The sequence below is a fragment of the Formica exsecta genome, unplaced genomic scaffold, assembly GCF_003651465.1.
Source record: "Formica exsecta isolate Colony F162 unplaced genomic scaffold, ASM365146v1 scaffold1327, whole genome shotgun sequence".
Taxonomy (NCBI): domain Eukaryota; kingdom Metazoa; phylum Arthropoda; class Insecta; order Hymenoptera; family Formicidae; genus Formica; species Formica exsecta.
In genome coordinates, this window is record NW_021848660.1 from 116,477 (window position 1) to 131,582 (window position 15,106).

Here is a 15,106-nt window from a genome sequence, read left to right on the forward strand (position 1 = left end):
ACGGGCATTATGAATAGCTTTTTTACGTTTTCTGCATTCGTTCCTGCATTCGTAAGGGCGTGACGGCCATACGCACCGCGTGTCCTCTCGAAAGATTTTTTTTCTCGCGATGTCACGCTTTTGCGTGGCCACGCAATACTTTGCTCGTCGCGATATTTCGCTTTGAACGTCAATTGTCGTTTCATTTTGTATGTCAAATCAGAAATACAAATCGTTTTTATTTTAGTGAAACGAACATATATAATTATTATTTAATATATTTCTCGATATTTAAAAAAATAATATAATATAAAGAAAATTGATGTATCTTTAGTATATTGATTGTGATCAGTTATTTAGAAATTGCTTAACATAGTACGAATTGCGAGAGTTTATCCAATTTATCATTTTTAAGATATGGATGGAAAAATAGAGAGACGAGCCCGTCGTGTATGATAACGATGAGATCCGAGTGTGACGGCATTCACGAATTCGCAACTTATCCGCGATTAATTTGCATACAATTGTCGCGAATGATTTGTATACACCTCGGATAGCTTTATCTCGGTCGTCGGCGATAATTCCGTGCAAAAATGGATAATTGGTGCCGCGCGTGTTTTCCACTTGGGCACGTACATACGGTCGCGAATGATGTCACACGTTCGTCCTTTACAAAGTATATTATGCCGCAAAAGCTGCTTGTACGTATATATGCATCTGAGTTTTTCTAACAACTTACGAATACGAATACGTGTCATCTCGATACATGCGTTATCGCGAAAACAATGACGATGGACTGTTGAGGAATTGTAATCTCTTTTTTTCATATAAAAATATCTCGATTAAGATAAAAGTAAAAAAGTTTAATCTTAAGAAAAAATATTACGCTTTAATATTACGCTAAATTTACGCTTTTTATAGTTGAATTGCATATTTTCTAATAATATTACAGAGAGAAAAGTTAAAATCTTGTATTAGAAAACTTTTTGATTTAAAACGCGAATTATATTTAAATATTTTGAATAATAAACGTATGTGTGTGTGTGCATAATTATGCATACGTTGAAATATATGTAAAAAAATTATTTTATTGAAAATATTGAAGAAAAGAGAGAAAATATCAAGATTATATACAATAGATATTAAGAACAGAAGAATAATTGATTTCAAATCAGTTATTCGGAAAACATAATCGAAAAGCGCATCTTTTCTTTGACACACTGCATGTACATCTTATTTTTTATATCTCCTCAGTCAGAAAAATATTTTAATAGCTGTATTTGGCTGCATATATATTCTGTACATCCGGTACAAAACATAAAGGAAAAGGTCTTCAAAGCCACAGTCGTAAGTCGGATGCATTTATTATTTTTCGAATATATCAAGATGCACAGCGTCGGGTGGCCATTTTAAAAGCACGCCTGGACGATCAGTCACACTTAACGTCAAAGCTAAAGTGACTTAGTTTAGGGCTGTTTAAGGGCGGGCTGTTCGTATGAAGGGATAAGAGCCTCGCCCATTCGGCATCGAGGGGTCGCGAGTGCCCCGTCACTTCTACCCTCTCTATTCCTTCGTTATGACAACGGAGGGGTGGCTTTCGCCCAATCCTAGTTTTTTCTTTTGTCGTTCTAAAATGTAGAAACTTTTGCCATGCAGTACAATTTGTTATATATTTTTCTTATACATTAATTGTATCTAACAAAATCTGATTGCTTGAGACTTCCACCGAAAGAGATTCGTTCACTCCATATACAATTAAGAAATATTTCCTATATCTTGATTTTTTATCGCATTTTGTATTCAAACTGCTAAAATGTGCGATAATTTACATACAAATTACTTGAATAGATAAATTGATGCATAATTGATGTAAATATAATTGCATATATTAACTTTATGAAATGAAATATGCATTATATTTAGATAATTATTTAAAAATGATTTTATCAAATCATAATCTATTCTTTTTGCATCTGAATTTCAACAATATTTGCCATGCATTTCAGAGAAATCAAGAAAAAAACAAATAAAATAAAAAAAAATTCTTTCTCTCATGCAGTTAAAATGTAATAAACTAGAAATATCGCACCGTCTAATAAGGGTTTTACGCGTGTTCATTACGTGTTCACGCGTCTATCCGTAGCGCGATGCAAACTCTTCCCTGGAGCGCGGAGTTTCACCCTCGAATGTAGGGTTGTTAGAATCTCCCGCAGGCTGCAAGAGAAAGCAGATCTCGTCGTTACGCTAATTGTCGCTCAGAATTTTCATCGGCAAGTAGCGATCGTCTGTGAAATCTACGAGGACTAGGAGAGAGAGAATATGATGCGCATAATTATAATCCTTTCAAAAATAATTATTTTCTTCGTTGCCGGACATATTGATTTCGGAGTATTATATTTCTATTATTTTTTTAAAAATTGACATATCTTTTCAAAGAATTCGAGATGGACAATGATTTAAAAAAATTCTCTGTAACACAGAAAATGAGAAAGAGAAAGAGAGTATATAAAGTAATTTTAGAATCTATGATACAATCCCGATTTGGACTCTGAACTCGACACAAAGTGTCAATCGAAAGATATTCGTTTGTTATGACGTTTAGCTAAAAGTTAAATGTGGCGCTGAGGCATTTAATAACGATTTGGTCCGGCTATTGCCTCCTTGGTATGTTACGTGAAGCACAGTTCTCGCGTTACAACGTCGCGATACTGGCGTCTAAACACAGGCTCGAATTCATGATCAATAAAACTACGCGACCTATCAGCCATGGCGCTCTCTTATATGATGCGCATAATTATAATCCTTTCAAAAATAATTATTTTCTTCGTTGCCGGACATATTGATTTCGGAGTATTATATTTCTATTATTTTTTTAAAAATTGACATATCTTTTCAAAGAATTCGAGATGGACAATGATTTAAAAAAATTCTCTGTAACACAGAAAATGAGAAAGAGAAAGAGAGTATATAAAGTAATTTTAGAATCTATGATACAATCCCGATTTGGACTCTGAACTCGACACAAAGTGTCAATCGAAAGATATTCGTTTGTTATGACGTTTAGCTAAAAGTTAAATGTGGCGCTGAGGCATTTAATAACGATTTGGTCCGGCTATTGCCTCCTTGGTATGTTACGTGAAGCACAGTTCTCGCGTTACAACGTCGCGATACTGGCGTCTAAACACAGGCTCGAATTCATGATCAATAAAACTACGCGACCTATCAGCCATGGCGCTCTCTTGCTCTCTCCTGTTTCAAAATACAACAAAAATACGCTTAGTTGCACACGCTCATATCAATCTACAACTACATCTTCACAATGCAGCCTTCTCCTGGATTGTCATTCTAGATAAATCTTTACTTACCAAGTCATACTAAATTTAATAATTTGTTAATCAAGTATAATATTTTTTTAAGCACACCCACACAGTTAGAATATGTAATGGGAAAATTTGGATAGTGTTTTAAGTGCAAGGTCTGTGCGCATTACGAAAACGCTATATTGAACGTTTATTTAAACGTTGATCCAATAAGAAGAGTTTTTTGAATGTTAATAATTTGTTTAGCGTGACGATATACACAATATATATTCTATTACTTCAATTAATAACGCTCACATTTTGGCAGTCATATATATATATTGAAAATAATACAAAAATATAGATAAAGTATGAGAAATTAAAAAAATATCGAGAATTTTTTAGACCGCCGATTTAATTAACCCACGACAGCTGCACAATATTCGTGTTACAAATCATTAATTTTTAAGGGGGTTAAGGCGAGTTGTGCTTTATTTTCTTTCTTCGGACTTTTGCACGTTTTGCGTGAGAGCAGCTTTGTCGCGAGACGACGTGCACGAAAGACGCGTGGAAATTCGAGTTGCGCGTGTAGAATTGCGGATCGCACGCGCACTGCGTTGCTTCGACTCACGGAGACCGTGTTTGTCGGTTCACGAGCAACATTGTAAGTAAGTGGAGTGCACACTGTAGTGAGAAAAAAAAAAAAAAAGGAGAAGTCGGGTACATTGTACCGTCTACGTGGCGGAGTGTAACACGTGCAAGAGTAGACATCGTCGTCGCAAACGTTGCCAACCTTTAAAGATGGATCTTTAATGTATCAAAATTTTAATAGAGACATAAAAAGAAAACTATTTAAATATATTTTGTTATGTTCCTCTATTTTGTAGTGCATTGCGTATGTATTTTGTAATTTTGTAATGTAAAAGATATTTAAAAATATATGAAAGGATGCATTTCAACAATAATCGACTGCTTCTATAATTCGCTTCTATAATAAATTATATTTCTTCTATAACTTTCAACGATATATAAATTTCTTTTCTATTTTTCAAATTTATAAATATACTATACTTTATAATAATTTACAATAATTAAAAGAATATTAAAATTTAAAGAATTATATTTGGATTTAAAAAAAAAATGAAACGTAACAAAGATATGGATTTTCATCAAGCCAAAAGAAATTGCATTATTCAAAAATATTCCTAACTAATTCGATTCCATCCTAGTGCATCTATTCTATAATTATGGTTGGCAACGCTTCGTCCGTATACTTCGTCTCTTGGGATCATACATGGTCAGCACAATGCAAGAAAAACATGGCGAGCCGCCTGAGATGAACGCGGTTCCAGGTACCTCCGAGTCGGCGCACTCCACGTGCGAGTACACGCGAGTGCAACTCGAATGCAGACGGAATTATCTATCTAAGGAATGCGCCGCGCGACAGGAACGAATTATCTACGGATAGAATTATCTACGTATATGTCTCGAATCGTTATCTGGAACATATCCTGAATACATTTCTTGTCTGTGAGAAAGTAATGAATTAAAGTAGCTCTTATTAGAAAAATTTCAAAAAAATAGTTTTATATATCAGAGAAAAAAATTATAAATTATATTTTATATCTTGATTATATATTTTTTTGAGCACAACTTGCAAAATTGATTTTTTTTCGCGAAAATTTTTAATTGGGTACTAATCTTCTTCGCGTGTGTGTGTGTATCTCTTTAATATTCAACGTTATCTATCTCGGTAATTAAATCTAAGATTAAAATTCTATTAGAATATAAAATGCACTTAAAATTAATTGCAAGAGTATAAAACTTTGTTATCTATCCTTCTTATGCATTTCAAACATAATCCACTAATTTCTCATTAATTTTCAACTACATATCTTAAGAACTTTTTCAAATTTGAATTTAATGAATAAAATAACGTTTTATAAGTTAATTAGTAATAATGAATAATATATTAGTAATTACCGTTTGATAATAACTATTTTCTCCATTATTTCGGATTGCGTGGCTATTTAATGTTTATGTTTATATCGTTATTTATCTCTTCAATTAACGCGTGAAAATTAATTAATCCGAACAATACAATATGCATCTGGCGAATGCTTCCTCTCCAAACGCATCCCTTAAAACCGATGCAAATACTCCATATTGTCGTACGACTAGCGACAAAATGGATACCTCGTTGCACGATCGGGACGATGGCAGAGGATGAAATCTGGCGATTCGATTGTTTGTTCTTTTAGTATGACAGCTACAACGGCTAACGGCGTAGCGTATTTTCGGCATAAACTGCGCATTGTATGCCGGGACACGCAATATGCTAATAATTTGGGCCGCCGTTCCGCAGATCTTATGTCACTGACGTAACATATACAGAAATCGAAACAAGGTTAATAAGATTGAAGTAGCGTAATATTATAAAAATGTGGATACTTTCATATTTTTTTATATAATACTTTTTCAATAAAAGGGAATTTACTAGTATCTTCTTAAAAGAAAAAATTGCATCTAAATTTGTCTAATATTTGTCGCATGTGCGGTAAACTTAAGATTACGAGTTATGGGACACAGGCTATACATTTGCATAAGAATTTTATAAACTACAATCAAAAATCAATCACACAGATCGCTCAACCACATTATCGGTGACAAGCCAGTTTATTTGGATATACAAGGAGTGAAAAAATTATTTTTATATAATTTTTGAAAAAGTTTCAGATGAATTGTTAAGATATATATTTAGTTAAAATGTTTCCTTTTTTTTCTTTTTTTTTTTTTTAGGCATGTTTAAACTTGCAGGCTGTTTCTAAACGTGCAGGTGTTCCTGTTCTATTGCAGGTGTTCCACAAAACTTTTTACTACGTTTAGATTTTATTGTTCGTTTGCTGGAAAATATGGTAATCATTAGTCCTTCGTGATGGGATGAATGCTGTGAGCATGCGTGGGTTTGCAACTTTGGTAAAAAGACAATGGCTATAGGATATGAGGGGCGTACAATTTATCAACCCCGATGGCCAAAGTCGTTCTGGACCGAAACTTATTCAACGATTATATGACACAACAGCTCGTGTGTGACTGCGCATCTTAATGCGCGATAGTTGCTGTAGGTCGCAGCATTTACCTGCCAATACTTTTCCGTAACTTGAATCGAAGATGGAAGACCGAACTTTTCAGATCTTTTCCTTTGTGTGATGTAAAAATATACGTACCTTTGTGATACCTTTTAACAAAAGATATCGCTAAGATGGATAAAAATAGATTTTGGAAAAATCTTTTTCTCAATATCACTTTAATATCCCTGTTTACGACCGAATTAAAACCCAAATTACTTCTTATATGTGAAATCTGATATTTAAATGAAAAACTCGCAGATATACTTGGAACGAATAGATCGCGATCTTTTTTAAAATAAGGTCCACTCTATTGTTATTCCATCTCTATCTCTGCTGGACCAATTATTATTAAAATAAATGAAAATATAAGAAAAAGACGCACACACAGACACATAGGGGATATACAAAACATAATACACAGAGAACAATCAAATACGCATCGCGCAATGTGAATTTACGGAGCGTCGGATAATAGCAGCGAGTGCAAGCACGTAGTCTCTCTAATTCGAATAACACCAGCGACGTAGGGTATAGACACACTTATTTACTCTGGCCTACACACACACACACACACATATATATATGTACACGCGCAATATAGACGCGTGCGTCGCGAAATCATATGCGTGCAAATGTGTCATTTCTCACGGATAGTATGTACGGCGAGTACCACGAGCGAGGGGAGGATGCACAGGGAGGCATTACGATACGAAAATAACGTCCGGCCGGCCGGGCACGTGTGCAAATCCCGGCAAATATTATCTCTGCCTGTTTCGCACACAGATATCTCGCGTATTTGCGCGAAAACTACCGGAGATGCGTACTATATACGCATGCCTGTCGCGCTCATTTCCATTCCGGAGAAGGAAGTTTTTCCACGACACGCCGTCGGACAAATTACTGCTTTGTGGCCATTTCGCACTTCCCTTCTCCGCGTGAATGAAGAGTGCTCAGATAAAAATAATAGATGATACGATGGTCTTTCGATCTGCTTCGCTAACATTTTCATGAAATTTGTGGTCAAATTTTATTTTTTCGCCCTAGCATTAATAGTGAAGTAAAATAGTGAAGTGTATCTAAGTGTTCTATTTTAGAGGTTGCATTTTATATATAAAATGTGTAGCATACCTGTATACTCGGATGAGATTTAATACATATTTTCTGTACATGTGCATAAATATTTAAAGAAAAATTTATTAGTTTGCTAAAACGCAACTATAGACGAGGCATTTTTTCCTGTACACGCGCAATATAACGCGTGCGTCGCGAAATCATATGCGTGCAAATGTGTCATTTCTCACGGATAGTATGTACGGCGAGTACCACGAGCGAGGGGAGGATGCACAGAGAGGCATTACGATACGAAAATAACGTCCGGCCGGCCGGGCACGTGTGCAAATCCCGGCAAATATTATCTCTGCCTGTTTCGCACACAGATATCTCGCGTATTTGCGCGAAAACTACCGGAGATGCGTACTATATACGCATGCCTGTCGCGCTCATTTCCATTCCGGAGAAGGAAGTTTTTCCACGACACGGTTACGCCGTCGGACAAATTACTGCTTTGTGGCCATTTCGCACTTCCCTTCTCCGCGTGAATGAAGAGTGCTCAGATAAAAATAATAGATGATACGATGGTCTTTCGATCTGCTTCGCTAACATTTTCATGAAATTTGTGGTCAAATTTTATTTTTTCGCCCTAGCATTAATAGTGAAGTAAAATAGTGAAGTGTATCTAAGTGTTCTATTTTAGAGGTTGCATTTTATATATAAAATGTGTAGCATATCTGTATACTCGGATGAGATTTAATACATATTTTCTGTACATGTGCATAAATATTTAAAGAAAAATTTATTAGTTTGCTAAAACGCAACTATAGACGAGGCATTTTTTCCCTGCTTATTTATTTCTTCGTGCAGAATTTTTTGTTTATTCAGAATATACAATAGTATCGATATTTGTTATCGGACGATAATATCTATCGAATATCGATTATCAACACACTGCAATTTGGCATTTTCGATAGTACATATAGTACAATCGACATGCCTAGATAATTGCACGTCATTCTTTCCACGTCGTTCCTCTTTCGCTTCTCATTTATCCGAGCAAAAAGGTCGCGATTTTCCCGATGGACCGGAATGAATCCATGAGATTAGAAGAAAGATCCGTTAATTGGACGACGGGGACAGATCAGACCAGTGGTCGCAAATTGGATTGCCCCATCCTCCCTCGTCACGCTTACTTACTATACCGTGGATATCGATTATAGTCGTAATGGTATGTAATAGCTGTGAAAATCCGCGAATGGACCGCGTTTTTGATGAACGAAGAATAAGTAAACGAATAAACGTTGAGAACGTTATCGAAAAGAGTGCCAATTAATATATTAAAATACATAAATTTCCGTTTTTTGAGTGCATTATAAAAATTGTATCATGCTGTACACTGATAGAATTTAATGATATCTAAAATATGAGTGACGAAAATAAGTAATGCAAAGCATTTTGGATTATCCAAATATTAATTTCAATATTTTCTTAAGCGTTTTTAGGAAAATTGCAAAATTTAAATCAATGTAAAATTTTTAAATGTCAAATTATATTAAAATATTGTACATCTAAATTTTTATTATCTTCAAAATACAATCAATACAAAAAAATAAAATTAATAAATAATAATAAAATAAAGAGAAAATAAATGCATGTGAAAGAATACAAATATTCTCTTTTCTTTTCAAGTCGATCGGTTATTAATATTTTTACAATTGTGACAGTGTGACAGTGTGACAGTGCCACAACTATATTTACAGACTTATTTCGTTTATCTTTACTTAAGCCGGTGGACTAGAAATAAAATAAACACTCTAAATAAAAATCACGGACCTCTGCGGAAGTGTTGGGAAATCCCTCAACACAGGTTTGCATAGGAAGCAATCTGCGAATTGTTTGCGCTTCCGCGAAGGCGAATATTTACTAAACACATGGTACACCCAGAAGTCCAGCGTTTCTTTCGTCGCCTTCATGCAAATATCTGATCATAAATCAAACAACATGCAAGCGTAGTCGCACGAAAAACATCCGCGGCCAGATTGTTCTATCGCATTTTAGGGTTTAGAGTTTTATTCTACTTTCGACTGACCTCCGCTTTTTACTAGATTTATCTTTTGTGATCATTTTTGATGATACAAGATCGGCGAAAGTGTTTTTCAGAGTATGTTGTGAGAGTATATCTGTCAATAAATAATTTTATCTATAGATTCCTTTCAAAGGGGTTATATCCTACAGTATTCTATAGAATACGATACTATATATGATATATTGCACTCAAGGGCGTATTGCACATATGACAAGTATGTCTTGCTTTCGGGCTATTATTCAAAACGAAGAAGATGGTAAAAGAGAGAAAAGACCATATGTGTGTGATAAATTTCGACACTTTCACCTTTCTTGTTAAAATTTATTTTATATGTTTCTGTTTCTTATTTCGGACTATTATTAACAAAGAAAGTTAGATTTGATTGTGCGTTTAATATAAAGATAAAAAATAAAAAATAAAAAATATTTTTTTCACAAAATAGAAAGAAAGTTGCTCGTTGCATGCATAACCAAGAACATTTTTATATTTTCCACAATCTTCAATGCTAAGTGTGCAATACGTGTATTGTCATTTTATATTCAAATATCCTGTGTAATGCATATAAAAGTGCATTCCTTTTTAAAAGTTTATTAGTTTCTCGCTTCGTATTATAAATATGTTATTTTCATCTTTTCATATGCATCATACATGATATCAAAACCTCCAATCAAAACTTTCATTTATTTTATATACTTTCAATATAAAAATCTCTTCTCAGCCGCATATTGTTGTATACTTGACATTGGACTCCATGAAAATCATAGGAACATTTTTGTTAATGTGTGCAATTCAAATTTTTCCTGTCGCTGTTCTTTTGTATTAGTAACATCGATCGTTTGAGATTAATAATTTTCAACAATTGCTTCCGTTATAAATTCCGTGCTGTTCACAAAATTATCATCATCTTTCGGTCTTCAACTCGTTCCCTCGAAAGCCGAGAAAACTTATACACATGAATGTTTGCACGTGCGTGTACATTGTCGAGCCCCTGGTCTGGCTGACCCACTGCGAAGGGTGGAGCTTAAAATAAGGGTGGTACCTCTCTCAGCTTACCTAGTCCATTGGGAGACAGCGTGGGTTTAGATGAGCAACGAACAAAGCTATATATGGGCTGTAGCTGAGAGAAGCAGCAATAATTTGCTTCAAAACAGTCATGCAGTCTAGTCGAGATTTTAAGGTGAGGAATGCCAGTTCGTCTTTCTCGTCGACGTGTAGCATCATTCGGTTTATCGATTATAAATCCGAAACGAATTTATATATTATATTATATATGTATTGTAAAATTTACATATCGTAAAATATATGTATATAAAATATCGTAAAATCTGTTTTCGCAAAAGTCTCTTTGTAGAAATACCAGATATCGATCGATATCAATCACTAACACGTATGCAAATTGATGCGCTGAGTATCAAGATCAGGTGATGAAGTTACTATAGCAGTTTCTTAATATACACGTGTTTAAAATTGATGATTAAGTAGTTTTAACGTCGTTGGAAATATGTGCAAAATATTGTGAACAATCTACATAGTGTCGGCGTTCAGATAGTCGCAATAAGAAGAATGTATGCAGCATGGCACCAATGGAAAATCACGGACGCGGATCGACTATCTCAAAAAGTGATCCTCATATCAGAAACAAGCAATGGAATAAAGAAGGTATTAACTATATGTACGACCTAGAATATAAATAGGATGTGGATTTTGATGATATTGAAATAATCGAATTATATGAAGTAATTATCCATTTATTTAAAAATTGAACATATATCCAAAATTTTAATGTTTGAACAATCAAATTTATTTCAACTTCCAAATTTGTTAATTTGAATTAAAGCTATGCAAATATATAAGAAATATTTCGTATTATCTTTTTGCATACTTTGTAATTACATAGCAAAATTAAATGTGTGTTTAAAATTCCAGCGAGGAAAAAAATAAAACTAGTTATTGAATATGTAGATTTTTGTAAAGAAAACTATTGATTATTAAAAGTTGTGTATTAATTGATTTTCACGCTTTGTTTTAAATCATAGATTTTCATCTAAATCATAGAATTTATATCGTTATTTTATTAACAATATTTACAGTCGCAAAAAAACACTTAATGTGCTAAAGAGTTCGAATGAGATTTATTTATTTTCATTGTCTGATTATAAAACACACAGAAAATAATTTTTATTTCTTAGCTACTGTTTTATCATACATAATTTTTATATATAATATCTTTTGTAATTATTTTCTTATTCAATTTTCTATGGTAAATAATTTGAATACAGATTAAAATAATTCGCAAACTTAGATAGATTTAACTCTTAAAATAATTATCCAATTTAATCGGATATTCAAATATTTGAATAATAACAATTGGTAATTGTTTTGGATGGTTTAGATATTAAATGATTTAGATATATTTATAGTCTTAACATCAATGATCGCAATTGATTATGCGTTCACATTATCAAGCCAAGTTTCAAATCAAATTTTTTTGCGACTAATCACGCTATTCATCCGGTCGAGCTAAACCTCGAGTAGTAAACACTTGTTGAAGAAAACTCGCAGCATTTCTTCGAAACTTAAAAATTCGTCATCAAAGAATGTTTTTTTTTAATAAAGCTACACACGCTATATCGGACAGTGCCTCGAATCGAATTGCAAATGAGACGAACCAAAATGTGAATAAATAAGGATAATTTTCTGATCAGTCGCAGCATTTGATTCGACCTGTATACTTTATAAATTAGATCAGTGCATTAGTCTTTGACGGACAGGATATGAAATGATACGATAAAAAATGTTTACAATTAATTAAGGTCTTTTACAAAGTTCAATTATTATGGAATGTTAAAAATTTTCCTTTAATAAATTCCATCTTTTAAGAAATAAAATTAAATAAATAAAAATACACCAATTTAAAAAAAAAATAAAATATTGCCCATATATGTGCGAAAAAATAAAGAACTTAAAAGAATACTTCACATTGTAATCAAAACTTCTAATTGTTAATACAAATATAAATATTGTTATTTTAACAATTTTTATATTATTAATTTAGTACTTTTCATTATGAATAATTATCGCAGTCATTATTTTTTTAATTAGTCACTGGCAGTTATTGACTAAAGTGTTTTATGCGCGCGAAATGACGTCTTTGGCTGGAAGCCACCTCTAATTTCCGCCACGATCATTCTTGAACATCTCGTGGTTGCAACGTGGGAGTGCTGCATTGGAATTGGCCAATGAGAAAGCAACTTATTCTCGGTGTGTAAAATCACTTTTCCCCGGACCTATTCACTCCTACGGCCTATCACGAACCTGCAGTTTTCCTAACAATGCAACGAGCACGAATGATGTTTGAGCGTGGTTTCCACGAATGCAGAAATGGTGGCAACCGACATTATGTTTTGCATATTATTGCGGAGAAATAACATTTCCAGGTAGCATAACAATGCATATGTAAATTCGTCACAATATTGTGTATGGTTTTGTTTGGCTCTTATCTCAATATCTTCCTTTGCTTGAACATCTTAAAATGTTAAGTTCAAGGAATTTGTTGGACATACCAATTAACTGTCTAGGATTCTGAAATTTTCTCACAATAGCAGCCACTCAATTTTAACATTCTAATAGTTGATATTCTCATCAAATTATTCATTGCGAAAAGGGCAAAAATGGTGTTACATATATACAAAAAAATAATTATTTTTTAGAAAGATTATATTTAAATAAAAAAAAAAAAAAACATCCTAAAAAGATAAAGTAAGGAATGACTTTTCTAAAATAAAACAAAGAGACACATAGAGCATGTTCTGTGCATTTGGTAAAATATTCCTCTCTAAGAAAATCGACAGTCGTGTGCGTCGGTTAGAACAGTCACCGAATGTAAAGCGGCAAAAAAATGCATTATTCAGGCAAATTTCCATCCGAGAGAAGTCCGGGTAGCTCTACGTCGTTAGATTGCTCTCTTGCTGGCGCTTTAATGACGGTTTGCTCCCTTTGCTTTCATTTCTTAGAACGAGGAGCTTCATCGTTACGCGACATTCGCGCAATATCATTCGCCAATAACTACATCATAAATCCTTTTGTATCGCAGTTAGAAAGTACTTAAGGAATTCATTTCGACCTCTGATTTAAAGCAGAAGATATTTTAATCGAATTTAATTTTACCGACATACATACGAAATTGGATCCAAGAGTCAAAAATAATATAGTAAAAAATTCAAGTAACTTAATTTTTTGCGTAACTGGCGGCAACGCACTGTTAAAGTACATATACAGTAAATTTAATTCGCCAGAAGAATATAATTTATACTTTTAATTTCGTTCAACAAAGAATTAATTATATTTCGCATTCTTCGCGAAGCTTTGGGGGGGGGGGGGAGAAAATTTTTTCTTTTTATTCCTTGTAAAATATTATTTCTAAATAAAATATAAAAATTCATATATGTATGTATCTATGTGGTTAAGATTATATATAAAATAGAAATATTGAAGATACATAGAAATTGCATAGTTTTTTCTCACATTGTTCAACGCTCTGTTAGTACAAGCCGGTTCGGTTGCAAATTCTTCGCCGATTTATACTTTCGAAATTCGTCACGCTTCCATAAAGTTATGGAAAATTAAAATAAAATTCGTAGTCCCAATTTTATGGATTGTACACGATGTGTCCATAGAGACGGTTCTATTTCATCTGGGAAAAATGTAATTCAACTTCGAACGTGATTTTGAAATAAAGTCACGACCGCCAATATTGCAAGACAAATAATTGCGCCTGCAAAATTCCGATCTCTACAGGCCAATGACCTTTCCGATGCGATTTTTTTGCATGAAACATAAAAAATTATGTAAAATTTGTATGCCATTATCACGCGATTTAATATATAAAGCATTATTCATCTCATTGTAGAATTAATAAATATTTGCAATATACAAATATATATTTCTGCAGATAATACAAATTGTAGAACTATCCTTATAAAATAATATATAAATAAATTATAATATAAATTTCTCAATAACAATCACATATGTGATTGATATTTATATCAAGAAAAAGATGAATGAAAAAATATAAGGAGAAGAGTGTAACAGTTTCAAAATATTCTGTAGTGCCTCCAGCGAGGACAAGGTGGGCCATATTTTCCGATCTATTATCAATATTGTCGAGACATCGGGTGTTACGTCGGCAGAGATGCCGACGACATTAACGATGACGAGGAATTGCGATTGTAGCGGGCATGGAACTGGAACTCGTGTAGTCAGCCGTGTCAGGCATAGCGGAGTTAAGTTAATTCACCCCGGTATGCTGATAACGCGACTATTTTACGCTGTCGCTTGTGCAACGCAATTGCGATTTGTGTTATTGCTGCATCGATTTTGCATGCACACACACAAATCACGCATACCTAACTTCACCACAAACCTCTAATATTGTTTGACGTATTAAATTGTATCCTTAAGAACTTCTCGCGTATATATATATATATATATATATATATATTATATATACACGATAAACGTACGATGTATTGCGATCTCTTTTCAATTTTGTTTAT

General features: G+C 33.5%; 1 protein-coding gene across 4 annotated transcripts in view; it reads left to right on the forward strand.

Annotated features, from left to right (window-relative positions):
- Positions 1-15,106, forward strand: part of LOC115245838 (single-minded homolog 2) — a 43,596-nt gene that overhangs the window by 11,263 nt on the left and 17,227 nt on the right. For 2 of the 4 annotated variants that reach the window (XR_003885605.1, XM_029824325.1), the window contains exon 1: positions 9,134-11,207. The exons of the other annotated variants lie outside the window; for them this stretch is intronic. Coding sequence is in view for 1 of the 2 variants with exons in the window: in XM_029824325.1 (XP_029680185.1) it covers positions 11,123-11,207 (85 nt within the window). In the remaining variant the exon portion in view is untranslated. Of the gene's footprint in view, positions 1-9,133; positions 11,208-15,106 lie in introns of those variants that run through there. 4 annotated transcript variants of the gene reach the window in all.